This window comes from Propithecus coquereli, unplaced genomic scaffold (assembly GCF_000956105.1).
Source record: "Propithecus coquereli isolate 6110/MARCELLA unplaced genomic scaffold, Pcoq_1.0 Scaffold16, whole genome shotgun sequence".
Classification (NCBI taxonomy): Eukaryota; Metazoa; Chordata; class Mammalia; order Primates; family Indriidae; genus Propithecus; species Propithecus coquereli.
In genome coordinates, this window is record NW_012140524.1 from 6,573,520 (window position 1) to 6,600,254 (window position 26,735).

The 26,735-nt window shown below is 37.7% G+C and overlaps 1 protein-coding gene across 1 annotated transcript in view; it reads left to right on the forward strand.

The window, feature by feature from the left end:
- Positions 1-26,735, forward strand: part of ITPR2 (inositol 1,4,5-trisphosphate receptor, type 2) — a 505,193-nt gene that overhangs the window by 130,798 nt on the left and 347,660 nt on the right. The window contains exons 10-11 of the mRNA XM_012641030.1: positions 14,342-14,386; positions 25,236-25,387. Coding sequence (XP_012496484.1) covers positions 14,342-14,386; positions 25,236-25,387 — 197 coding nt within the window. The remainder of the gene's footprint in view (positions 1-14,341; positions 14,387-25,235; positions 25,388-26,735) is intronic.

Genomic DNA, 26,735 nt, shown 5'->3' on the forward strand with positions numbered 1-26,735 from the left:
GAAACAACAACAATAAAACTCTGCAGTTGTTACACGGTAAGGTCAATGGAATGGGATGTCTGATTTGCATGTGTATGTGATGTGGCCTAGAATTTTCTATTTAGCTTCACTCTTTCAGAATGTCTGCTTTTATTGTTCAAATCATTAGAAAGGGAAGGGTTTTTTTTTTTTTTTTTTTTTTTTTTTTTTTTTGAGACAGAGCCTTGCTCTGTTGCCCTGGGTAGAGTACAGTGGTGTCATCATAGTTCACTGCAACCTCAAACTTCTGGGCTCAAGCGATCCTCCTGCCTCGGCCTCCCCAGTAACTGGGACACAGGTGCGGACCATGCTGCCCGGCTAATTTTTCTAGTGTTAGTAGAGATGGGATCTCGTTCTTGCTCAGGCTAGTCTTGAATTCCAGAGCTCAAGTAATCCTGCTTCGTCCTCCCAGAGTGCTAGGATTACAGGCGAGAGCCACCGTGCCTGGCCAAGGAAAGGATTTTCTTCCTGAGACACCGAACTGTCCTAAAACTGTCAATAAAAATGGTAAGAACATATAAAGGCCTTTTCTTTCTCTGCTAAAAGTATGTTGACAATCAGATAGACATGAAGGATGGGTAGAAATAACAGCATAGAAGTTTTAGAAATGATTTAATGAAAATTTGATTATTTTTAAAAATGATTTTGAAACTATTCTTTTCCAGAGGCATGAAAATTTCCATTCATTCTACTCTATTTGACTCTGTTTCTATTTTTTAATTTGGAGGTTGTTTTTGAAATTCAAAACCAGAATCTGTTCTTAGAATTTTTACTATTACTTATCTAACTATTAGTTTTGGATGTCAGGAACGGTAAGGAAGGAGGTGGGGCTGGGGAACTGACAAGGAAAAGGTGTGGAGACAGGGAGTGGGTTCTGTAGGGTCTATAAGCATGTTGGTCCCCGTCTAAACTAGCACCCAACCCCGTTACCCTCACCATCCTATTAATCTGCAATAATATTCTTCTTCCTAGTACTTATTATCTGACTTATTCTGCATTTTTTTTATTGACTGTCTCTGTTAGTAGAATGCCTCTCTGAGGGCAGGGATTTTTTTTTTTCCCCCACGCCCAGCACGTCCTCAGCACCTAGAACAGTGCAGGGTACTTAAAAAGCATTTGATGAATATTTTTTGAATGAATGGATGAATATAAAGAAGCTATTCAGGCTTCTATGAGATTAGAGGATGGGAAGAAGGAGATTTCAAGATTTGTATGTGAGAGGCATTTGGAGACATATTTGAGCTAATTAATATTTCTAAGCTCCAGTTCTTCCTCTGAAAAATAGGGATAATCAAATATTTTTCTAATTCTTTTAACTTATTAAGAGAATTAAATGAGGCAAAGTGCTTTGCAGAGGTGTGGCTCACGGTAAGCGATGCTGGCATGATTAATTTTATTATGTGATAAACAGGGATTATTCTTACTTTTATAAAATATCTACCACATTATTTATTGCTCAACTAAATGAAATATACTTTGCAGTTTCCAGGCTATTTATACCATACACGTTTTGAATTAACCCTTTTGAACCCTTTGAAGCAAAAATCATGAGTACAGAATCTCGTCTAAAAAGAAAATTAGAAAAGCCTGGCTAGATGTCCCATAAAAGATAAGAAATTAGGATTAAAATCCTCTTGGATCTTACATTAGTGGCTCTTTTCTCTAATTCACTTTTCAATCAATGGCTTTTTAAGCTACTGATGTGCTGTAGAAAACTGACATGATGTACACATTACAAATTTTCCTTGTTAATTTCTGTAACTAAAACATATCATTTCATGCATTCAAATGATTAGATTATTAAGAATTAAGTTGTTCATTAACTTTAATGAAGATCTAAGGACTCAATACATACATAAATGAATTAATTAAAAGTTGAAAAATAGAAAGCAATTCATTCCTTGAAAACGATTTGAAAGACTGTCTTTCATTCTCTCTCTAGAGAATGCAGCTTAAAATGTCAGGTGCCTTCTTGTCTATTAAAGAGTCTGGTGTATTTGGAGACCTTTTCTTTGACCTTTAATACTTTAGGTAACATCTTTTTCATGGCCAGGTGGGAGAAGGAGAATTAAGCATGAAATTCGTATCTGAAGATTGAAAGCTAGGAATTTATTTTCTATTAACTTTAACTAATATATTGGAATGGATGCTCTGTGTAGTATTCTAACATCAAAGTAGAAATCACAGCTTCAAAATCCTGACATCCATAAGTGGGGTTTTATATTTCTTATGTCAGCTAAGTTCAGACAAGATCCTGGCACACTGGGGACGTTTGTCCTTGCTGGTGTGAAAATGTCTAGGGGTGTGGTCAAATCACAGTGACTGTAGCCACCCTCACTGGCTAAACAATTGATTCCCAATCAGGAAACAGGTGGTAACTAGCCTCTGACAGCAGTCGAGAAGCAATGATTATCCTTTTATCATTTCACTTTTAAAAAATGCTCAGGTCTTTAATTTTAAAGCATTATTCATGTCATCTACGTAGGACAGGGGATTCCCAACATTTTGAGTTACAACCTCCTAAAATTATTTGTTTTATTACACTATACCCTTCTTGGGTGGAAAAAAACTCCATGGCTTCTATTTGTTTTACTTTTTTAAATTTTCCCTTTAATATGTAGATAGTACTTCAAAAATAAGACACATTTATTGGGATCCTGAAAATGCAAGAGTTAGGAATGATTGTTTTTGGAATTCATAAAAATAGCAAACATCATCTTTAAGATTTCATACAACCTTCAATATATGTTTCTTCAGTGCCTGATAAGTGCACAGCATGGTAGAGAATGCTGCAGGTACAGCAAAGCAAGCAGAGGACTCAGTGTTTGCCCTCCAAGAATGGACTGTCTAGTTCAGAAGACAGCACACAATTAATGATCCCAGAGCACAGCCAAGATCGTGGAGGGCTAATTATGTATGCAGGTGGAGTTAGGTCAGTGTGACATTAGTCAAAGAAGGCTCTTGCTTGGGGCAAACTCTTCCTTGGTTCTCGAAGAAAGTAATAGACATGGACTGGCAGAGAAATAAAAGGGCAATGCTGGTATAAGTTGCTAAAGAGGCACACGAGGGATGTGGAATGTTCAAATCATATGTAGACATTATAAAAACCAAGGCCTAGCCCAAGGAAGAGGTTGTGAAGGGAATTATTGAGCAATAGATCTCTCCGCTTGAAGATTTTGAATGAAGGATTTGGATTTGATCTATTAATGATTCGTAATAGGAATAATGTTTAAGGAAGTTTATCCTGGTAGCTACCTAGAAGCTGGGACTGAACAGCTATTTGCAAACCTTTGGTAGAGAATGGTGACATCATTAAAAAAATCTAATTTTCACCCTTGAGGAGCACCAAGTACAGTGTGATAAATGTATGATAGCAGTATGAATAGTGGCATGCTTACGGGGACGTGCTAAAGAGCGGGACACTTTTGGTAGAGGGTGTCAGGGAGGTGCGAGGAATGGTTGGGAGGCCAGAGGATTTGCTGCTTGGTGGATGAGTAAGGCAGGTGGGGAAGAGAGAGAAAGGGTGTTCAGCTGGTGACAGCAGCTTGTACACAGCGAGGAGGTGTGTAGTGTCATACAGACTTGTTTCATGTGGCTGATACCGAGGACTTGTGAGTTTGGAAGTGATGTTAGAAGGTGGCAGGGGGGTAGGGCCATAAATGCAGTGTAGCTAATAAATTCAGCCATATATGTTGAGGAGAATGGGTTTATCTTTAAAATAAAGAGGAGCATAATAAATAAATTTGTGATTAAAGAAGACCATTCCAAAGTTGTACAGGCTAATGTGCTAGTTTCTAGCACTGTGTTGTCTGTTAAATCAAAATTAATATTATTAAAATGAAATAAAATTAAAAAGTCAATTTCTCTGTCACAATAGCCACATTTCAAGGTACTCAATAGCCACCCCATATGGGATAGTGCAGACATGGGGCATTTCCAAGCAGAAAGTTCTAATGGGCAGCACCGCTCTGGAGCCTTTGTAAAGCGACTGTAAGAGATTGGATTTAGAGAAAGGGAGACCAGATAGGAGAGAGAGGTATGATAACTTCAAGGAATTTTGAGGACTTGAGCCAAGAGATCAACCCTGGCAATGACAAAGAGGGGAAGGGCTGAAGACATTTTTAGGAGACAGGATCAATGCAGTGGTAATCCATTGAACGTTAGGGGTTGAGAGTAAGATTCCAGTTTTGGAGAACTGATGATGTTGCTCAGCAATTTGAGGAAAATGGGAAGAGGTGTCAAGTTGGCGAGGGAAATAATCCATTCAATTTCAATGTTTGTAAAATGTCCAGGTGAAGATGTCTAATAGGCACAAGTCTCACAACTTCTAGAAATTGGGGGATTGAACAGGGCTGAAGAAGTAGATTTGGATCTCCACAGCACAGATCACCAGGGCATGTGAAAAGAGCAATAAGGTGTTTGAAGGTAGAGCCACGAGGAACTTCATCTTTTAAGGATGGACAAAAGCCTGGGAGCCTGAGAAGCCAGAGCAGCACCTGGAAAATCAAATGGGCTGAGTCACAAATGCCAGGCAAGGGAGAATAGAGTTTCACAAAGGAGGGAGTGCAATGGAAAAGATCAGAAACACAACCTATTTACAGCATTTGGCAAGAATGCAATCATTGTGACTTCATTGAAAGCCCATTTAGTGGAAACTAGAATGTAGGAGTGGAGGAATGAAGAGGAAGCCAGGAAGGGGAGGTGAGTGCAGACTAAGTTTTCATAGCATGTCTACGAAGGGAGAAACAGAGTAGTAGTTAACGGAAACATTAAGAGTCCTATTAGATGGTTTTTATAAAATATATTTTAAAAAATAAGAGGGACAAGAACAATCCTATTTTCTCACTAAAGGGAAATACCTAAAAGTGGGGCAGGATATAGCAGGGTGTTACACTCTTCCCATGGCTTTTCCATCTTTAACGGACATATTTATAATTTAAAATATGTTTTAATGTGCTTTAGGCATTCCTGGTGTATAGGATTATGTAATTCTTGAATTGCCTTTGAGTTTAGGATATTTATATTGGCCAGTGTGACAAAGAGAGCCTAGTGTAGTGGGGAAAAAAAATCCCATGTATACTGTTGTACAATCTGTCTGACTTTAAGCAAATATTTAACCTCTCTGGACCTGAGTTCCCTTGTGTGTAAAAAAGGTGATAACATGTGTTATATGGGATTATTCTGGAATTAAAGAAGATAGGGAATGTCCAGCACCTTGTACATAAAAGATATTCAATACATGTTAAGTTTCTTCACTTTCCTGGAGAGGAAGGGGAGAGAAAATGCAGAGTAGTGTTTTATTGTTATTATTGTCATTAAGAACTGTTATTTCTTTGTCAATCAGATAACTTAAGGGGGTAAAGGGTTTAGGGGCAAAGTTTAGTTATTTAATCTTTTATCTGGAAAAGATTACATACTATATTTTGACGTAGGAAATATTGCCTCATTGGAGACAGTGGAAATCCTTCCAATAAAACCCATGATATTGTACAGTTCTTATGTTAGGTATAACACACAAGCCAGCTGGTCACCCCCATGACTTATAAAATAGACACTTTGGGTGAGATTACTCTTAATTGGGCGGAGTATAATGAGTGCTTATCTAAGAGAACAGCTGAAAAGACTGTCCATGCTTTGGATTATTAGAATATTTTACCATATATTGCTTTTATTTTTTCAAGTTCCTTTGATAAAATTTTCTAGAGCATAAATGAAGATTCTTTTGAATAACTTCAGTTTTCTGTTGTCTATAAGTTTGAATTTAACTCAAGCTATTGTGTAATAAATTGTGGTCTTGTAGTATTCATTGTAGAATTCATCGAGTATTTTAGAATTTTAAAAGGCTTTGATTTTGAATAATGCCATAGTTATTCTCTGTAAATCTACTGAAATATTTCAGAAATCTCCTACTTAGGGAAGAAATGCTTTTAGCATTTCTTTGGATTTATCATATTTTATAGTTAGGTATATATTGTTCTCCATGAGTAAAGGCCCATATCTGTTTTGCTCATCACTGGACACCCTGTGCCTAGCACAGTGTCTGACACTCAATTTGCATTCAGTTACTATTATTGGATGATTGAATGGAAGAATCATAGGGACTATGATTATGGTTGTAAATCTAATAATTTCACTTTACAGAAAAGGAAATCCAGGCTCAGAGAGGTGATTGATTTTGCTCGAAGTCAAAAACAATATAATGAGAGTATTAGGCAAAATTCTAGACCTTGTGGTTCTCAATTGAGGGTGATTTTGACAATGTCTGGAGACATTTTTATTGTCACAGTTGGGGAGTGGGAGCTATTGGCATCTAGTGGGTAGAGGTTAGGGATATAACTGAACATCCTATGATGCACAGGACAGTCCTTTACAACAAATAATTATTTGGTCAAAAATACCAATAATTCTTAGGTCGAGAAACCTTGATCTACATTATACTGAAATTACACAATCACTTATTGACTGTCTACTGGGTAGAAGCACTATTTTGATATTGTGAAGAAAACAAAAAGGATTAAAACATGGTCTTTGTCCTTTAAGAGTCTGCAGTCTTGAGGACAATTATATTAACTCAATCTCTGAAACATTGAAATCTCTTTTGCAATTGCTTCCATCATGCTTACGCATGTGAGATATCTCATTTTGTGTAATGTTTAAAATATGCTAAATATCACAATAAGTTTAAGGATTTGATTTAAGGATTGCAACCTTAAATCAAAGCACAAATAAGGGAAAAAAAAACCCTAAAAATTTACATATATGTGTGTGTGTGTGTATATATTTAATGTGTGTGTGTGTGTGTGTGTGTGTGTGTGTGTGTGTGTGTGTGTATAGTGCCTAAATACGATGTTCTGTTTTAACCAGCACTTAACGGGTTGGTTAAGTTATTCAGAAGCATGTAATAAGCCTAGTTGTTTGTGTAGAAATGAAGGGGACATTATCCAAAAGAAGTTAGACCATGTTATATGCTGTAGATTCTGTAGTCTAATTACAAAGACAAAACATATACATTGTAAGCTATTTAAGAATAGCACCTTTTTTTGTGAATTGTGGAAAACATCTAGGAATTACGACAATGATATAAGATTTAACACAGTTTTAAGTTTTATTCTGCAAGACACTAAAGTGAACCGAGGTTTAAAAATGGACCCTTATTCAGTGTAATTACCTTTAACACTATAGTTTTAGGGAATTCAGGTTCATTTTTAAGGAGTATACAGTGCTAGAAAACTATGGACAAAATGTGGAACAAAGTACCTAATTATGAATAAGGTAAAAAGACATTTTGACTCCATAAGGTAATATAGAGCCATATTATCAAATTCTCTCCTTTTTAGTGTCAGTTTCTGTGGGCCTGCGTGTGGTTAGGGGCATGAGGGGAAGGTCAACACACACACACAGTTTTGAGTGTTTAATACACAGCACAGCTGTCAGCACACTCATCAACATTTTGTCATAGGCATTAATATTTTACTTGTATTACCTTAGTGGTGCAGGTGAGTTCACAACCATGTCTACGAGGAAGGAAGTAATTTATCCATTTTTAATAGGATAATGTGGGAGCCTTGGTAAATAGTTATAATGTAATCATTGGAAGAATTGTAAATCAAGCTTCACAATTTATGATTTTCTGCTTTATACCTTTTCTTTCTTTGGGTATTACTAAAGCAACAACTTTTAATGATCCTTTTGAAACTAGATAGAGTAATGCAAAATAATTTTACTTGTTAAAGATTTTGTTTTGCCCTTTTTTAAAGACTAGCTTATTTGTTTGTAGATAGGCAAAACTTCCACCAGATGGCAGTAAACACTTATTTCCTAACTATTCAATAGACTTTGGATTTAATTAATTAGTTAAAAATTTAAAACTTATGAAACTATACATTAGCATGGAATCTTATGAATATTAGGGCTATAGTTGTAAATATCCCTGTGTTTAGTTCTTCATCAAATGTATCAGCCATAGTATATGAAAAGGGCCTGATTTGTATGTATTTGTATACCTAAATACAGAAGATGACCATGTTATAACAGACCCTATACATACACATATAAATATGACATATCAAAATATATAAATTATGCCTAGTATACATAAACACTCAGTAAAGGTTATTTTTCTCTTCCTTTATTTTCTAGACTTATCAATAGATTGGCCCTGAAATGCTAGTCATTGGAAGGAAGAACATACAAATATAATTATTTTAAAATATACCCCTGATGATTTTATGACTTTAATCATATATACAATAAAAATTGATCAAAACACATATCATTGTAAAAAGAGCAACGTTTTTCTTGTAAGAAAGTGGACACCTGTTATGGACATATGAGCTTCTGGTCTGCTTGCTGCTATTGTGTTAGATGAAAGGGTGCGGTTGTCTTTCATTTGACTGTGGTACAGTCGTGACTTCCATTGCCTAGGTATTTATGACGTTTCCCTCTCTCTCTCTTTCTACCACTTTGCACCATGCCTGACTTCTTTCTGTCCTCTTCAGCCATTCAAATGCAAAGATTAGTAGTGGGTCTTTATATTCTCTCTGTCACCCACTCCCAAGGCTGCAGTGGGTCATGCATTTGATCTTGAATATGCCACTGCCATACAACCTCAATAAGTTTACCTAAGATTGAATTGTTTCCTCAGTTCGGTATTAAAGACTCTAGAGTTACGAAAAACATTTTTCCCTCTCAATTTACACATTCAGATTCTACTGATTCTTTCTCTGCAAAATCTTTTGTACCTATTTTTTCCCTTCCATTCCAGCATTATTATCTTTATTTGGGACCTCCCACCTCTCCCTTGAACCACTGCACTTGGTTACCTTCACCTCTTTTGTCTTCGCACATCTTCTGGTAAGATGCATACTCTTCAGCCTATGGTTTAAAGGCCCTCCATAGTCTGGGCTGACCTTCCTTTGAACCTTGCATCACACGACTCCGCTGTCTGGAGGCAGGGGCAGTGTGCTGGAGTAACTAACAGATGTGGTTGTGGAGCCCTCACACCTGTGCCTCCTGCCCTGCCCGCCCTAGCAGCGACTTCGCCTGAAGTACGTGATGCGCTGTGGGTGCCTCATTTGTAAACTGGAGTCAAGAATCCTGTCTTATAGCATAATTGCAAGGTTAAAGGAATTAACCTTTAAAAACACGCAAAAAGTATTCCATAAGTGGATTGATGGGTCTCCTTTCAACAAATTGCATTGTTCTCACCTGCGCAGCATTTGCTCTCCAGCACTGCCATCTTCACTCCCTCTTTCCTTCTCAGCCAGTTAAAATTCTACCCATCCTTCAAGGCTTATCTCAGATGCTACTTTCGCCATGAATAATTTGTGACTAAATTTGCCCACCGCAGATCCCTCCTTCCTCTGACCTATATTATTTATAAATTATTCATTCCTGTCTTACACCCCTTGTCACGTTTTATTTTGTATTACAGCTGACTATATTTATGTCTTATTTTCCCTTCTAGATTGTGAGGTCTTGTGGTCAGGGACCATATTCTCTTTGTCTTTGCTAAAATACCATATACCACAATGCTTTGCCCATTATAGATGCTTTATTAATATTTATTGGATAAATGATTGAATAGCATATTAGCTCTCCAATGCCAGGTTTATAATTTATTTTTTAACATAAGGATTTTTTTTTAAGTACTAAAAGATTCAGGAACTGCCATATGACCATGTCTTTTCCCTCTTTTTAAAAATAATATTTTTTTCTACTCATTTTTAGTCCATTACTTGAATAATTACTGCTGTCATTGTATTTAGAGAAGGAAAGTAGCAGTATCATTTAAAGCATATATTTATTTCTCCTTTCATAGTTATTATTGGTAAGTTTATACAGCCATAGATTTATTTGGGTGGCTTTTGTTCTCCCTTTGCCTTCTCCTCCTTCTCTTCCTCATTATCATCATCATGATCATTATTATTATTAATTACACTTTATTGAACTTACCGAAGTAATCACTCTATGTTAATTATTTTAAAAATCACATTGTAGCCTGAGAAACACAGATGAGGCAAAATCTAAATGATTGGCACCATCTTTACTATTGCCACCAAATGCATAAATATGTAAAATTTATTGACATAGAATCATGGTTTGGTCATAGACTTTTTCTCATTTTGTAGATGAGGACACTGAGCTCCAAAGGGGTTAGGTGACCTTTCCTGAGGCCCCTGGTATTTCCTTATAGAGCAGAGTCTGGAATCCATTTCCCGAGACAGTTTGTCAGGGATGGGTGATCGTCAGAGGTGAAATATGTGAAGACTGAATTTTGGAAAGTAACATTGTCTTTGGGATAGAATATGAGCAAGTTCCAGAGGGCACAAATTATTCTGTGTTTGACTTAGGTGCGTTAATTCCTGTTCTAGTGCACGTTTTAGTGATGGATATGTCATGGTGTCCCCCGTGAATTTACGTTACAGTGTCTGTGACCAACTGTTCTAACACGTATTGAATGGAAACTTCGACCATAAAGTTGTACCCTTGGTTGAACATGTTGCATAGTTTTTAGATGTAATTTAGTTAAAATTTTAGTATGGATTTTTTTTTTAAAATTTAAAAGAAAAGTTGGGATTCTTCAAACAAAACAAATAGATAAATACATAAAACTACTCTGATACTTGACTAAAGTAGGTGAATAAACCCCTTAGGAACTGTGCTAGAATTTTCTTCATTGCTGAGTAAAAATTTGTTTTCTTGAGTTTGATTAATGGATAGAAAGGAGGCCACTTAACTCACTCTTTGGCCTTCTACCTTTCACTCTTGGCTTCTAAAAGCAAGATTAATCTTGTTTTGGAACTAATTCTATTACTTATCATTCAAGGGAATTTAAGGAGTCTGAGGGAGAGTCTGAGTCTCTGTAGCAAAAGCAACATCAGCCTCAAGGCCCCCCCAGCAGCTGGCCCAGCACTAACAGGCAACTTGTGTCTTCTTGCCCGCCTTGCGTGTCAGTTCTGAAAACTGACAGACTGCTGTCCTAGTGCTCCTGGGTGGGGTACTGCTTTCCACCCACTCCCCTCCCTCACACCCCATTTCACTTTCTGATATGTTTCACCATAGTTTAGTTTTGTTTGTTTTTGCATCTCATATAAATGGAATCACGCACTACATCGTTTTTTGTGTCTGCTTTCTTCAACTTAACGCTTGAGGTGTGGATCGACAGCTCATCATGTTCGTTGCTGAGCAGTCCTCCATTGTTTGAATGGATCACATTTTGCTTATCTATTCTCCTGTTACATGATGTACATTTTCATCTAAGCCTAATTTCTGTCTCTGTTTGATGTCCTTACCTCTGATTCCTCCTCCCTTTTTCCCATTATCAACCTCGAATGAATGTATCAATCTGTTGTCATTGATTTTCCAGGAATAGAGTAACCTCCGCATGTGTAATTCTTTCTTCAGCTAAGGAAAGTTTTCTTTTCTTTTTCTTTTGTTTTTGTTTTTGTCTTTTTTTTTTTTTTAGATACAGGGTCTCATTCTGTCACCCAGGCTGGGGTGCAGTGGTGCAATCACAGCTCACTGTAACCTCGAACTCCTGGGCTCAAGCGATCCTTCCACCTCAGCCTCCCAAACAGGTGCATGCTGTCACGCCAGGCTATTTAAAAAAATTATTTTGTAGAGGCAGGGTCTCGATATGTTGCCCAGGCTGGTCTCTAGTTCCTGGCCTCAAGCAATCCTCCTGCCTTGGCCTCCCAAAGAGCTAGGATTACAGCCGTGAGCCATGGCGCCTGGCAAGAAGTTTTGTGTTCTATCGTCTTTGATTATTGCATGTGTTCCACTGATTCTCTCTTCCCTTTGAGTGCCCTGGTTTCCCATTTGTTGTTGACAGTAACCTTTGCTGGTTCTCTGTGACTATTTTCTTTTTCTTAGTTTTCACTTCTGGATACCTTCCCTCTGTATTGAGGGATAGTTATTCAACTTCTTATCCTTTGCATCACTCGTTTTCTGTAATATGGACTATGCTTTTTATTGCTGCCAGCGTGGACTTTAATTTTGTATTTATGTTTTCATTTATATCAAAATCTTCCTTAACTCCTTTTTATGTTATGTTCTTTTTAAATTATCCTTCTAGCTGTTCATGTCATTTTGTTGCCTTTCATAGAGGACATATTTACTTGTACTTTCTTGAGTGTGCCAGACCATTTCCTGAAAATTTATTTTGCATCATACCGTAGGAAATACTCAGAAAGACTGTGAGAAAGAATTTCCCTTGTTCTAACATACGTTTCCATTAGTCCCATTTACTTTTTCCTTCCTTTCTTCTTTCTTTATTATCCTCAGATGAGTGAGCTCTGTGCAGAACCAGATGGGGTCGAGCGGATTGTCCTTTTGTTCCATTTTGTAATTCTCCAGTAAGACAATTCAATCCTCTGTCTAAATCTTCAGCTGCAGAGCAGACCGATGGGTCCATTTCCAGTGTAGTTCCCAGTTGTAGCAGACGTCGACTCTACTACATACCTGGGCTCTATTGCAGTTTCTTCTCCTACCCCTTTGCTATTTCTATATCATCATGTGATGTAATTCCAGCCCACAGCATTCCTGATTCTTTCTCTTTTCTCACCTTTCTTCATGTGGTGCTTCTCAGAAAGCCCCCTCCACTCTCTGCCCAGTTGTTTTCTTGGCATTACAGTACCTCTCTGGTCATGGGAAGTTAGAGACAGTGGATGGGGCAGACTGGGGAGCAATTTTCTGCTTCATCTCACAGCAGCTTCTCAGTGATAGAGAAACCCCCCTGTATAGGTTTTTGGTTGGTGGATTCTCTGGGTCTCTCAGTCAGTGACAAACAGTGAGAGCCACAGCATGTATCTTCTTAACTCTGTTCACACAGCCACTGGCTTGATGTGAGGTTCAAGTATGCCGTAAGATAAAAACTGGGTTGTTCCCTGCCTCTCCCCCAGAACCATCTGCTTTATAATTAGTGTCAATTCAGTGAAAATTTGGAATTTAGGTTGTTTTTCAGCCTTGGTTCTCAATAAGATTAAGAGTTTTTTTCCTTTTGTTTTTTGCTTCTTTTTTTAAAAACAGTTTCAGTGGTATTTAGTGATAAGTTGGGAGGGGCAATTCTCAGAGCTCCTAGTCAAATGTCATTATGAGAAAGACTCTTGACCTTACATTTTGTCTTTTCTTTAAATTTTTTTATTTTTTATATTTTGGCAGCTAAACATCTTGGCACTGACCTTACTTTTTTTTTTTTTTTTTTGAGACAGAGTCTCACTCTGTTGTCCTGGCTAGAGTGAGTGCCGTGGCGTCAGCCTAGCTCACAGCAACTTCAAACTCCTGGGCTCAAGCGATCCTCCTGCCTCAGCCTCCCGAGTAGCTGGGACTACAGGCATGCGCCACCATGCCTGGCTAATTTTTTCTATGTATTTTTAGTTGTCCGATTAATTTCTTTGTATTTTTAGTAGAGACGGGGTCTCGCTCTTGCTCAGGCTGGTTTCGAACTCCTGAGCTCAAACAATCTGCCCGCCTCGGCCTCCCAGAGTGCTAGGATTACAGGTGTGAGCCACTGCGCCCGGCCTGACCTTACATTTTAAATGATAACTTTGACTACTTGAGATTGTATGTTATACACAACAATTGATTTACAGCAAAATGATTAAATTGGAAAACTCATTATTTTAGGAAAAATACCTTATAAATCTGTTGCTTTGCAGATTATCAACTAGCTATTTCAGCACAACTAAGACATCCTTTTAAGACGGTGTAGACAGATGGGAGTCAGGAGTTAGGGATCCCACCAGATGTGTTGGTCAACACTGTGAACATATTCAGGGCTCATTTTTCTCATCGGAATGAACCCTAAACTCCACTATCCAAGCCCAAAGGCATGTGTCTTTGTTGGTTTCAATGGCCCCCATGTATTAACAGACATATCTGATACATAGCTGCTCTTTTGTTTTCTTTTCCTTGCATTCATAGTGTGTAAAGTGTGATCCTGAATCATTGTTAAAACTCTTCTTTGGTCTATTTTTTACAATTGGTGTCTGAGTTATTGGTAAATGGCAGTTTTTGTGGTGGGTAAAATGGTGAACTCTATTGAATGATTTCCCATAGAAGATGAGATTGTTAGTTTTCACTTGTTGGAATATGTGAACAGTTCTAATATAAACCAAGACCATAAACTTGGCATTTTAGATCTTGTCTCCTGCAACAGGTTTGTTGATAATATTTTAAATTGTCATATTTAGTAATAGTTTCTTTCTTAGCTTCTTTTTAGAAGCTAGAAGAATGGGTAGAAGAATGAACTGAATTAAAGATCATTGGTCTTGTTAATGTGCTTTTAATAGTAATTTAAAGCTGATTTTGCTTTGTTTTTTAGCTTAATCCTGATTATCGAGATGCCCAAAATGAAGGAAAAAATGTGGTAAGTAGAATGATTTTTCCTCAATAAATCCCAAACATATTGTTTATATTTTATATGAACAAATTGAAAACTTAATAGCAAATTTGAAGACTAGGGACTCTGAGAGAGATTCTCTGAATAGAGGTTATGGATCAAACACAAAAGGTAAAAGATGATATGGTTAAGATTATAATATGTCCAGTAATGGGTGCTTGTGAAGATTTCTAGCAACTTGAAGGTCATTTGTGATAGAGAGCTGAAGTCAGTTGGCATTGGGAGATCTGGTGGGTATAAGTTTTGTTTCTAGAAGTGCATAGAAATTAGGAAGGAGAAATAGAATTATGATATTGAAATAGAATACTAGGACACTTTTCTGGATTCAAAATAATTTGGGTTCTATTTTTGGAGAAATTGAAGCCTGAAGCAACTAGATAACTGATTTTTCTGATATTACTTGAAAAACACCTCATTTTATTTTAAAGCCAATTTTCATGAAAATACTTATTCATCCTTCTTATTTCATCATCATTTGTAAAGAAGATGACTTCATGGTAACAACATGATTTCTTTATTCAGTTAAAAATTCAGAAAAATTTGATTTAATACAGATAAAATCTCTGGATGATGGGATGGACTTTAATTTTTTAAGCAATTTTTAAAGCAATTTAACCAATATTTAGATGTAATATAGACAGTCTATAATTCAATTTTCATAGGAATTTAGCAATCCCTTTTGAAATTGGTAGGTATTATTACAGCATTATTCAAAATTCTACCCTTTGATAGAAAGAGCTGGAATATTTAATTAAAATGATCACTGTCTTTGCATTGGGACACAGCTTTATGTTTTATGAGGATACTGACATGGGGGAGGTGAATCCAATCAGAATTTCTGAACGGGATTTGATCCTGTTTGACTCCCTTCTGCATCTGGCTACCAGGCTTACAATGCAAATGAAGCTGAAGTATCAGGACATTGGCCCAATGAAACCTTTAATTTATGTCAAAATGTCCCTAAACATATAGGTAGGTTTATTCCATCAAGTGGACCTTCTATTTGTAATTCAATTTTATCACTCTGGGTAGCTTTCCCATGGCTGCCCCAGGATTGTTGGGTTCCTACTTTGCTATGATTTAGGAAAACGCTGTTAGGAATCAGGTTTAAAAAGCTGAATATGAATCATGACTTCTTTGGTTCTTTCTATAAGCTTGTCAACGGCCTCCAGCCAAAGACCAGCAGGAACACACCCGTAGTGGAACAAGTTCTCATACAGTGAGAAAGCACAAACACCATGGGGAACTGTGGGACATCTCAGTAAGAACATGCTAGAAATACCTTTTATAGGATTGGGGCCTGTGTAAGGTGATTTTGGGGAGGATTTAAGGAAGTGGGGCTTTGCTGTGAATAAGAATGCTGTCAGGAAGAGGAAGTAATTCTGTAATTGGTATCTTAAATTTTATCTATGGGAAGGACAGACTTCTACAGAAGCAGCAGTCACTCATATTAGCTGGGAGAGAGGATCATTTCATAATTTTTGTGGCTTGGATAATATTCATATTTTGTCTGTGTTCAGACATGGTTAGGGAATGGTCTCATTTTTGTCTTGATCCATCACAATCACAGAGTGGCCTTGTCTGATGTTGATGTTCTGTGAAGTTCTTCATGTTCAACAGAGAACATATGGCCTAGCTGAGAGTACTGGGCCACCTGTTGGATGTCAGGGGCTGCTTTTCTCCTTGTCAAGGTTTATTTTTATAATATTCTGTGTGACTTCTTCAGCACAGTAGGGCCAAGAGAGCTCTATTTCTAGCACCACCATTAACTGTGTGACCTTGGACAAATCAGATAGCTTTCCTGAGACTCAGTTTCCTCACCTCTGTAATGGGATAGAGATGTTTGCCTTGTGTATGTTACCTGCATGCCACGAGAATAAAATGAGATTAGACAGATGGAAACTCTTTGAATAAAAGATGTTAGTAGGCTAAAAATGTAAGTTGTTTCTATTAAAAGGGCATCATATCAAAGCTTTAAATCGTGCAAGTGAATTAAATCTCTGTGCTCATCTCCTTTCTGCTATATAATGTTTGGTGATGCTACTGATGGTTCTGGGCAGAGCAGAGTGGGAGGATACTGTTTTCCTTCATATGCATGGGATTTGCATCTGTATATTGAACTACCCACAGATTAAAAATATTTGGAAAAAACAATAAAAAATAATATAAATGAAAAAACAGTACAGGCACCACTAATCACATAGCATTTACATTGTATTAGGTATCATAAGTAATCTAGAGATGATTTAAAGTATATGGGAGCCTATGCATAGATTATGTGCAAATACTATGGCATTTTATATAAGGCACTTGAGCAGATTTTTGTGTTTGCAGGGGTCCTGGAACCAATCCCCCACAGATACTGAGAGACGACTGTATAGACTATGAAGGTTTATGGAACAGTACAGAAAATATAAATAAGTCATAAATTTGTAGTGAAGTTCACTCTTCGTGCTAATCAAGCTTTTAGTTAGACTTAATAGCTTTTTTCTTTTTATTCTAAAGCACAATTTCTTCATTCACCTCTAAAGGTGAGAAAGATGCTGTTCTGTTTAGGCATTTGTCACTAGCAATCCTTTAATTGCATACAACACAGATGGGTCTGCTTTTGCTGTAGAAGTTTATGACTCGATCTCATCTGTCATTTCAGAGAGACGTCCAGCTGGAGACATCTGATTTAATTTTTTTTCCCCTCTCCAGAATACCTAGCTCGAGAGTAAACAAAACTGGGAATATGGAACTATAAAGCTAACAATATGGTTTCTCATTTTTACCACATAGCAATAATTATGTTTCTGTCTAAAGAAGAAGACAAAGGAGCCATCAGAGTTTATCTCTAGCCTGTGAAATACGAAATCAGTTTCCCAAAACAGAATGCTATTTTACTTCAGATCTGGGTTCCAGTAACACTGAGTTCATTGTGACCATGCTAATTTTTTCTTACCTAATTTTCCCTATGTTGTCTATTTAATGCTCAGTTAATACTTTTCCTGTAATTTAGAAACCTTTATCAAAATGTGGCCTTCCATTTTTGAAATTTCAAAGGTTAATGCACGGTGCCGCTAAAATGAAGCGGTATGTGTTAGAGCACCCATTAAGACACAAATTGCTGTATTTATTCTACAAAGGAGTCTATTATTTCCAATCTTACAAATGTACAGCATCCACAGGGACCCTGTAAACATTGGAACCATGTCAAGCCCAGCTGGGAACTTGACAGTCATTAGTTTCTCCTCCTTGAAAGGCTGCATCTTTTCAAATGGCTCTTTGAAGGGGAATTTTTTGGAATAACACCACTCATCTTAACATTACCATATTTATATGGAATGTGATCTCATTTTTCATGGGAATGTCTTTAATCTATGTAGGAGTTTCTCAACCTCAGCAATATTGACATATTGGGCCAGATAAGTCTTTGTTGTGGGAGGAAGTCCCTTTGCATTGTAGGATGTTTTGCAGCATCTATGACCTCTACTCACTGGGGGCCAGTAGCATTCCCCTCTGTCCCCAATTATGGCAACTAAAAGTATGTCCAGAAATTGCCAAGTGCCCCCTGGAGAGCAAAAATCTACCCCTGTTGAGAACCACCGGTCTATGTGCATTTACATATATAAAGAGAAATGTTCTCAGAACCAGGAAACTTTGCTTGAAATGTACTTGAAAATTATATTCTCTAGAATTTGGGGGGGGGGCGCCAAATTCTGAAAGCAGACCACTAAATTTCCTTGGATTTTACTATATATTGATTAATGATAAGGTGATAAGGAAAAGAAAGAAATAGAGAGTCCTATTAGGAATCAGTTTGAGCATAACAGTTTGTTAAGAACCTTGTCGAGAGAAAAAGTGTTTGCAGCTTTAAATGGCAGTGTCGTGTGTGGTTACATAAAGTCAGTAGCGAGAGCACAGGAGGATGTGAAGACAAACACAGATGCCTGCACATCATTATGCTCCCCCGGCTGCTCACAGGTCTGAATCAGCTCTGAAAACGCAGACCTTGTTTCCTACAGAATGTCTCTGGCTCCCAACAACAGAACTGCAACGTGATGTTGATGTCTCTGCTAAAATTCGATGACTCACAAATGAGTCAACAGAGAAGGTGTTCTAGAAGGCTGACTGCTGTGCGGCTGCCTGCAGGACCCAGGACAGCAGAAGCAAGGAGAGTCATTGGTTGGCTTGGCTGGCTTTTCAGAAGGGATTTTCTCCCTGTAAAACCCAAGGCTGTGCGCCTGTCCTTCCGAGTGAAAAATGCCCGTTTGCTGAGAGCTCAGGAGACTAGGTTAGCATTCTGAGATGCCCTGCGTGACCCTAAATTGAGCATGTTTCGGAGAGCTAGCTGATGTTAAATTTAACACCTGTTTAAGCTCTCTTGTACCTTAATGTATTTTCATGATGCAAGAGGTTGGGCATTGCACTTCTGTAATTCTGTGTAGGGCACTAGGGTTTCTGTGTCTTTTTTCTTAAAAATCAATGTAGGTTTATAAACAAAAGCCACAAGCACACGATTTTGGACTGAATTGTCTTCATGCTGTAAAGCTATAATATTGACTTTCTTCTATATTGAAGCTTGACTCATATGTTAAAAATTGTATACTTATCACTCATTATTCAGATTTCATTAGGGACTGGTTTGAGGGGCGAATTCCAAGGGCTAGCTTAAAGTTTACTGTCAAACTGTTAACAAAGGAGAATTTGTTAAGCAAATTAACAGAGTACAAGATATTAAAAGCAGAATGCTTAAGCACTGTTTTAAAAAACTTCTAAACCTGTTAGAAGCTCTTATTCACATGTAAACATTTTTTATATGCTGTTTATAAGTGGGACTTTTCTATTCATTAAAGCTGTTTTCCAAGGACTTGTGTATAATGAACCACGTAAGGGTAGAATAGTACATTCCACTTATCTTATGTAATTGAAATAAAGCCACAGGTCTTAAACAATATGAGTTAATTCAGAGTGATCTCTTTTAATTAACCCTAATTAATGATTTTTTTCTATGATTGGAAAAGATTCTCATCGTTGCAGTGTAAGAATGTCAAAATAGAGAAGTCCCTGACTACTCTTGTTGGGCCCCTACAGGAAAACATTACCAAGGAGTGTGGGTTGGAGGGTAATCTTTAGGAAGCTAGATCTGATCCAAGTCTAGAAAATTCATTTCATTAGCATTCCAAAAGAGGAGTGAATACAGGAGGATTGACTCCCGCTAAAAGAAGTTACAAATGACTGATGTATAAACTGCAATGCCCACTTTCGGTTGCTGAGTAGATCTAAATAGTTGGGTCAATTAGTACATTTTCCTTGAGGGAAAATCTATATCCAAAGCCAAATTATAGTTAGAAGATTGGTATGCAGGAAGGTCAGGAAATTAGATGATACATATTTCTTTTAGGGTCATAGTATTTGTCCACAAAGACTGACATACTCATTTATTGCATCTACATTAGCCAATGGTTAGAGAAACTTAAATTCTTGCTAAATGACTCTCCATTTATTTAGGTTACATGCTGATCTTCTGTTAATAAAGTCTTTCTTCAAACATGGTTCAATATAGTTGATAATATCTTATTTTCCTTAGTTAATATCATAGTTTAAGCCTTTCCAGTATTCCATTTAAGCCACTTATGCCCAAATCCCATTGTCTACATAATTACAAAAATCCTTTGGGTTATTTCTACAACGGAATGATCTTGTTCATAACTTCCGTGTTCTTACATTCTGAGGCAGTCTTCTCTCGTGTATTCATAACCTTAGTGTGTTGGTGGTTCTTTCTTTTGGCTATAATAGCATTGCAAAATTCAGGAAAAGAAAGCTCTTTTATAATATTTCTCTATGACTGTAATTTTCCTGGTCTATTTCTCCCCAAGTTTTCATGTTACTGAAGATATAATTAAAAACAAACTTCCTTTTCTTTCTTTTAGAATTATCACTTCCTCTTGTTAAACCTCCTTCTTTCTCCTCTTTGTCTGTGCCTTCTTCATCATAATCATTACCATCTTCAATATCGGATGTCATTACAGTTTTTACCCTTGAGAAGGAATTTCTACTTGTACATGGTGTTCTACTGGGTCCTGTAAAAGAGGATGCATAGACCTTGTTCAGGCTTTCTTGAGTAGTGTTGTTTCTTTGTCACCATTAGATTTCAGAGCCTCCAGGGGAAACTGCTTGTTTGCCATCCATATCTTAGTTTAACACCTGGATTTTCATTTTGAGCTTCATGGTATAGATCAATGAAACAACACAATTTTGTGTCCTTCCTTCCTTCCTTCCTTCCTTCCTTCCTTCCTTCCTTCCTTCCTTTCTTCCTTCCTTCCTCCCTTCCTTCCCCTCCCCACTTTCCTCCATTCTTCCCTCTTTCTTTCCTTTTTTATTACATATGTTCAAGGTGTACAACAGGACGTTTTCATAGTAAAATGATTACTAAAAGTCAAGCAAGTTAACATATCCGTCATCTCACATAGTAACCTTTTGTTTTTGTGGTAAAAGCACCTAAAATCTACTCTCTTTGCAAATTTCTAGTGTACAACACAATATTATTAACTATATGCTGTACATTAGATCTCTAGTTTTATTCATCCTACACATCTGTAACTTTGTATCCTTTGCTCCATTTCTCCATTCCCTCTGCCCCTGGTGATCACCAGTCTACTGTTCTACTCTCTGTTCTCTTTGTTTCTGTGTGTTTGAGGTATTTTTTGTTTGTTTGTTAGAAATACTGTGAATAGAATTGTTTTCTTGATTTCTTTTTCAGATAGGTTGTTATTGATGTAAAGAAATTTGACTCATCTTTGCTAATTTTGTATCCTGTAACTTCACTGAATTCATTTATTAGTTCTAACAGTTTTTAGTGGGCCCTTTAGGACTTTTAACATATAGGATCATGTCATCTGCAAGCAGGGATAATTTTACTTCTTCCTTTCTAATTTGTGTGCCCTTTATTTCTTTTTCTTGTCTGATTACTCTTGCTAATAATTCTAGTACTGTGTTAAATAGAAGTGATGAGAGTGGGAAGCCTTGCCTTGTACCAGATCTTAGAGGAAAAACATTCATGTTTTTTTTCCATTAATTCTGATACCAGCTGTGAGCTTTTCATAAACGGCCTTTATTATGTTGAGGAAATTTCCTTTTATACCTACTTTGTTGAGAATTTGTATTATGAAATGACGTTGAACTTTGTCAAATACTTTTTCTTCATCTATTGAGATGATCATAGGGTTTTTATTTTTCATTCTGTTAATGCAGTGTATCACATTGGTTGTTCTGCATATGGTGAAACCAACCTTGCATCCCAGGGATAAATCCCATTTGGCCATGGAGTATAAACTTTTTGATGGGCTGTTGAATTTGGTTTGCTAGTATTTTACTGGGAACTTTTGCATCTGTATTTACCAGACATATTGGTCTGTAGTTTTCTTTTTTTGTAGTGTCTTTGTCTGGCTTTGGTATGAGGGTGATACTGGCCTCATAAAATGACTTTGATAGTAATCTCTTTACTATTTTTGGAGAAGAGTTTAAGAAGTATTGGTAGTCTTTGAAGTTTGATATAATTCAGCTGTGAAGCCGTCTCGTCCTGGGCTTTCTTGGCATCTTGATTTTTTTTTTTTTAAATTTTTGTTTAAGAGATGAGGTCTCACTCTGTTGCCCAAGATAGAGTGCAATGGCATGGTCACAGCTCACTGCAACCTCGAACCTCTGGGCTCAAGTGATCCTCCTGCCTCAGCCTCCCGAGTAGCTGGGACTACAGGCATGTGCCACCATGCCTGGCTAATTTTTTTTTATTTTTTGTAGAGATGGGGGTCTCACTGTGTTGCCCAGGTTGATCTCAAACTCCCGGCCTCAAACAGTCCTCCTACCTGGACCTCCCAAAGTACTGGAATTCAGGCATGAGCCAGTGTGCCCAGCCAGTCTTTTATTTAAAAAAAAAAAAAATACACCCAGCAAAAGGCAGTCACAGAAGTGGAGCAAAAAAGGCAACTATGTAGACTCGGTTATGTTTATCTTTTTGAGGTCGTTAATTGATGGTTTTCTGGGAGCCTTCTTGATTATGATGGTCTCCCTATAGCATAATACAGGGTGTCCCGAAAGTTGCCATACATAGGGAAAATGGGAACTTGTAACTAAATGTACCTTTATTTACAAAATATTCATCGCAAAATTTTATAAAGTTTTTCCTTTGTATGGAGACTTTTGGGACATCCTGTAGTTAAGAGTTAGGACTATGGAATCAGCTGGAATTAGATTTGCTTTTCAGTTCTACCGAATGATAATTCTGTAAACTTGACCCTTAGAGCTTCAGTTTGCTTACCTGTAAAATGGGATAGTAATATCTAACTTATAGTCCTTACTAGGCTGTATATATTTTCGACATTGTTTTTTTTCTTGCCAATAAAAAGAACTTGTAGTAACATTGGACCACAGGCCATTTTTCTTGCACACTTCTGTTTTTTCTTCTACTGTACCATGCTCCCTTTCCCCTTTTCTTCTCCCTTCTCTGTTCTACCTTTCCATTCCAACTAGTTCTTTTTCCTTTAGGATCTTGCTCTCAATCCATTGTGAGAGTTGAAATGCAGGAAATAAACAAAACTGTACAACGGGCTGTGTAAATTTCTATGAGGAATAATTAAAAACCAAGGAATAAAATTCAAGTAATAGAATTTCACTTGATTAGCTGCTGACATGATTTGCTTGGGAAGAAGTCTTTTCAGCCCACAAGTATTTTCTAAAATCCCTTTCCAAGCTTGAGATTCCACCATCCTAAGCTATTAGGTCACCTAGGCAGCCATCTCTTCCAACTCATTTGCCTGGACAGACTACTCTATTATTGGGTTATTGGAAGATATTTAGACTTTCTTCTTGCAGGATGAGAGGGTGTTTGGGGGCCTCATAGATTTTGTCTTTAATTCTCTAACTTCCTTGTCTTTAATGCAAATCACTGTGAAAGTGGGTCTCGTGACCCATGACCCAACAGAATTTTTTCAGAAGACTTGAGGAAGGTTCTTAGCCATGAGTTCGTATCTTCTCTTTGAAGAGTGACTCCTTCAGTGTCTAGGACTCCAGGCCTCTGGCTTTGTTTAGCTTGGATTGAGGCCCCAGCCAGTTGAATTTGAGTTGAGCATTCACTACCACCACTCACTGCTCCTCCCTCCACTTCCCTCCCTTCTCCCCACCTCCTCTCCTTCTCTGTCTTCTCTTCCCTTCCCTTCTTCCTCCTCTGTTTCTTCCCCTCTCTCCCCTTTCTTCCTATGCTCCCCTCATCTGTCATCTCTTATAGGTGACTGCACTCATCTCTTTATTTAGTAGAAATGAGAATGCTTAGCTTTCTCCCTCTCAAATTTTAGTTGTGAGATTAGTGAGAACAACCAAGGAAATGGCTTTGGTATCTTGAGAAGCTTTGTGTCACTTCAGAAGTATAGTTTGCTTACTGTTTCTGCATTTTCTCCTTTCCTACATACCCACCCTCTCTTATAATGCGTAGTATTTTAAGTATGCTTTTTTCTGATCAGTGAACAAAGTTGATATTTACCGATTAGAAACAACTGTTATGGGGGTCAGACCACTTGGGGAGAATTTGCTGCCAGACCCCTGCTTTCATTTAACTCTGAATTTTGGTCCCTGTGGAAGACATGAAATCAAAGATGATAAGCGCTACCAGGTGATGCTGGGCCATGTGGGACTTAACAGATCACACTCCTGCTCCTGTTTAGGAACCTCTGCCCATTCACAGTTCAGTGGTGCCACCGATTTGTGCACCATATACAGAAGAAAGCAGAAATGAAACTGAAAGGTTTTCTGACTTGAGGAAAATGATATTCACAACCTTGGGGTGAGGGAGGAGATGAGACTCCAAGAGAATGTTTTGAATGATCGAGTGTAAATCTTGTTTTCACAGCAGCCATTAAGTAAATGCTTGTTGATGGGTGTAGACTGCTTTGTTTCCCTTTTGAACATCCCTTCCATCCCTCAGTTTCATGCACCTTCTTGTGATGGTATAATGACAGTCTGTCCATCTGTCCGTCTCTCTCTCTTTCTCATTTTGAAATTTCAATTGCTTTAATAAATATGTATAAGTAACTATATTTATCTACTTAATCACCAAGCTTATATTGCATTTTGGTTTCTTGTGCACCCAGTTCCTCCATGGGGCATTGGGACTTTGGGGAGTTCAAGTAAAAATACATAATTGTTAATCTTGTGTAGTTGCCTGCTTAAAATGGTAGGGTGTGCTGGAAATATTGACCAAGTTTCACGTCATCGTGAAGGCTTCTGTGTGTGATCTCCTTTCATCTCATTTTTTATGCAGTTATAGTATGTTCTTGGATCTTACAGAACAAGCTGATGAACTGAATGGGAATGTTGCTGATGACGCTCCTCCTCTCCAAGTTAATGCCCAATTTATGTTTTGGGAGTTAGGCATGGACTCCCAAACACTGCCATGCTTGCTCTTTAATTTTTGCAATCTAGAGGATTCAACATACTGTTTCTTCTCTGTGTTTGTTTTAAATGTGGAATGGTCAAAACTATGACTTTGTGAATAGGTTTAAGGGAACAAGAGGAGGGTCCCTAACTATTGTGACTGTTAGCCTTGATGACATGTGCAGATCAAACCTCCTCACCCCGGGAGTGTGCGGCTTATCACTGTTGATAGTAATTACCTCAAAGGCTGCCAGGCCCGAGCCTCTCTTTCTGGATGATGTGAAATAGATACCTCAGTAATCCAGTGAAGCATTGTAGTAACATGCAGATTTAAACCTTATCTTCTGATTAATTGGAGAGTCTACTATCAAACCTGACAAAAGTAAATAACTTTGTACCTCCTCAACAGAGAGATGGAGACCTTCCAACTTCAAAGAAAAAACGCCAGGCCGGGGAGAAGATCATGTACACTTTGGTCTCTGTCCCACATGGAAATGACATCGCGTCCCTTTTTGAGCTGGATGCCACAACTCTTCAGAGAGCCGACTGTCTGGTTCCAAGGTAAAAAAAAAATATGGTTAAAAGATGTTTCTTTGAATAATTATACCAGTAGGTAAGGAATGAAAATCTTAATGTTAATGTAATCTTTGTGATATCAAGGGAGCAAGCATCATCAGTGAAGAACAAGTGTGTAAAACATTGTGCCTCTTTTGTGAGTAGATTAACATAGTTTGTTTTATTCTTGTAAATAATTAAATGCGTAATACCAAAGAAACTCTGAAAAATTTATAGGAGTCATTTATTCTCATAACTTGTATAGCCTTTGGTTATTAAAATGGAAGATAATCTAAAAGCATTTCTATTTATACTTTTGTCATTTATTTCTATTAGGTCAAATTCCCCATTTTATTCATTCATCCATCCATCTGTTCATTTATGTAGTCATTCAGTCAACAAATACTCAGTGAACGTCGATGACATTCCAGGCATTGTCTGTGGCATTGGGAAGACAACAATGAACAAACTGGTTATATGCTTTCAAATGGGGGAAGCAGGCAGTAAACAAACCAATAAACGTAAAATATAAGGTCAGGTCATAAAAATGCTTTGAAGAAAAATGGCAGGGTATGGAAAGTTCTATTAGGTAAGATTGTTCAGAGGTGGCCTGAGTTAGGACGTTTGAGAAAAGATCTGAATGAGTTGAAGGATCAGGTCGTCTTTATCTGGAAGGAGTGTTTCAAGCAGGAGGAACACAAAATGGAAAAATACTGAAATTTACCAGGTGCTTTTAAGTGAGGACCAGCGAGGAGGCCAGTGCAGTTGGATCTAAGTGAGTGAGGGGGTATGGGATTGGTAATGAGGTAGCCAGAACTTAATGTATGGGAGCATCTTACATTCTTTTAGTTGAATTTGACTATTTTAGTTAAGCTCTTATGCCTACGACTGTCTACCTTCCTACAGTAGCACTGTGATGCACCCTCTAGATGCATCAAGGAGTCCTTCCCATATTATTAGGTCTAGTGGGATGGTTCTTAGTTGGCCTTGTTGGATCAGTATTGTATTTGGCCTTCGGCAGGTTAGGCTAAAGGTACGTACCTAAAAATGCAGACTTCATTGTGTGGCTTCCTTTCAGGGAGGGTAAAAAGTTGCTGTACTAAGGCGGTCAAGAAACCCACTGGTTGAGCTTCCCAGGGTGTTTCACGGATGTTCTCATTCATAGGAAATATTGATAAATCTCGACCTTATGTGAGTCCATCTCTCCCTCTTCCCCATTCTACCAACATAATCCTGTAAGGAGATCACCTCTGAAGGTGTTACCTGATCCAGGGAACTTCTGGCCTTCTCTTCCCAGAATTGGGATCTTAATCCTTACTATGGCTTTACTCATTTTAGATTTAAGTCAACAAAA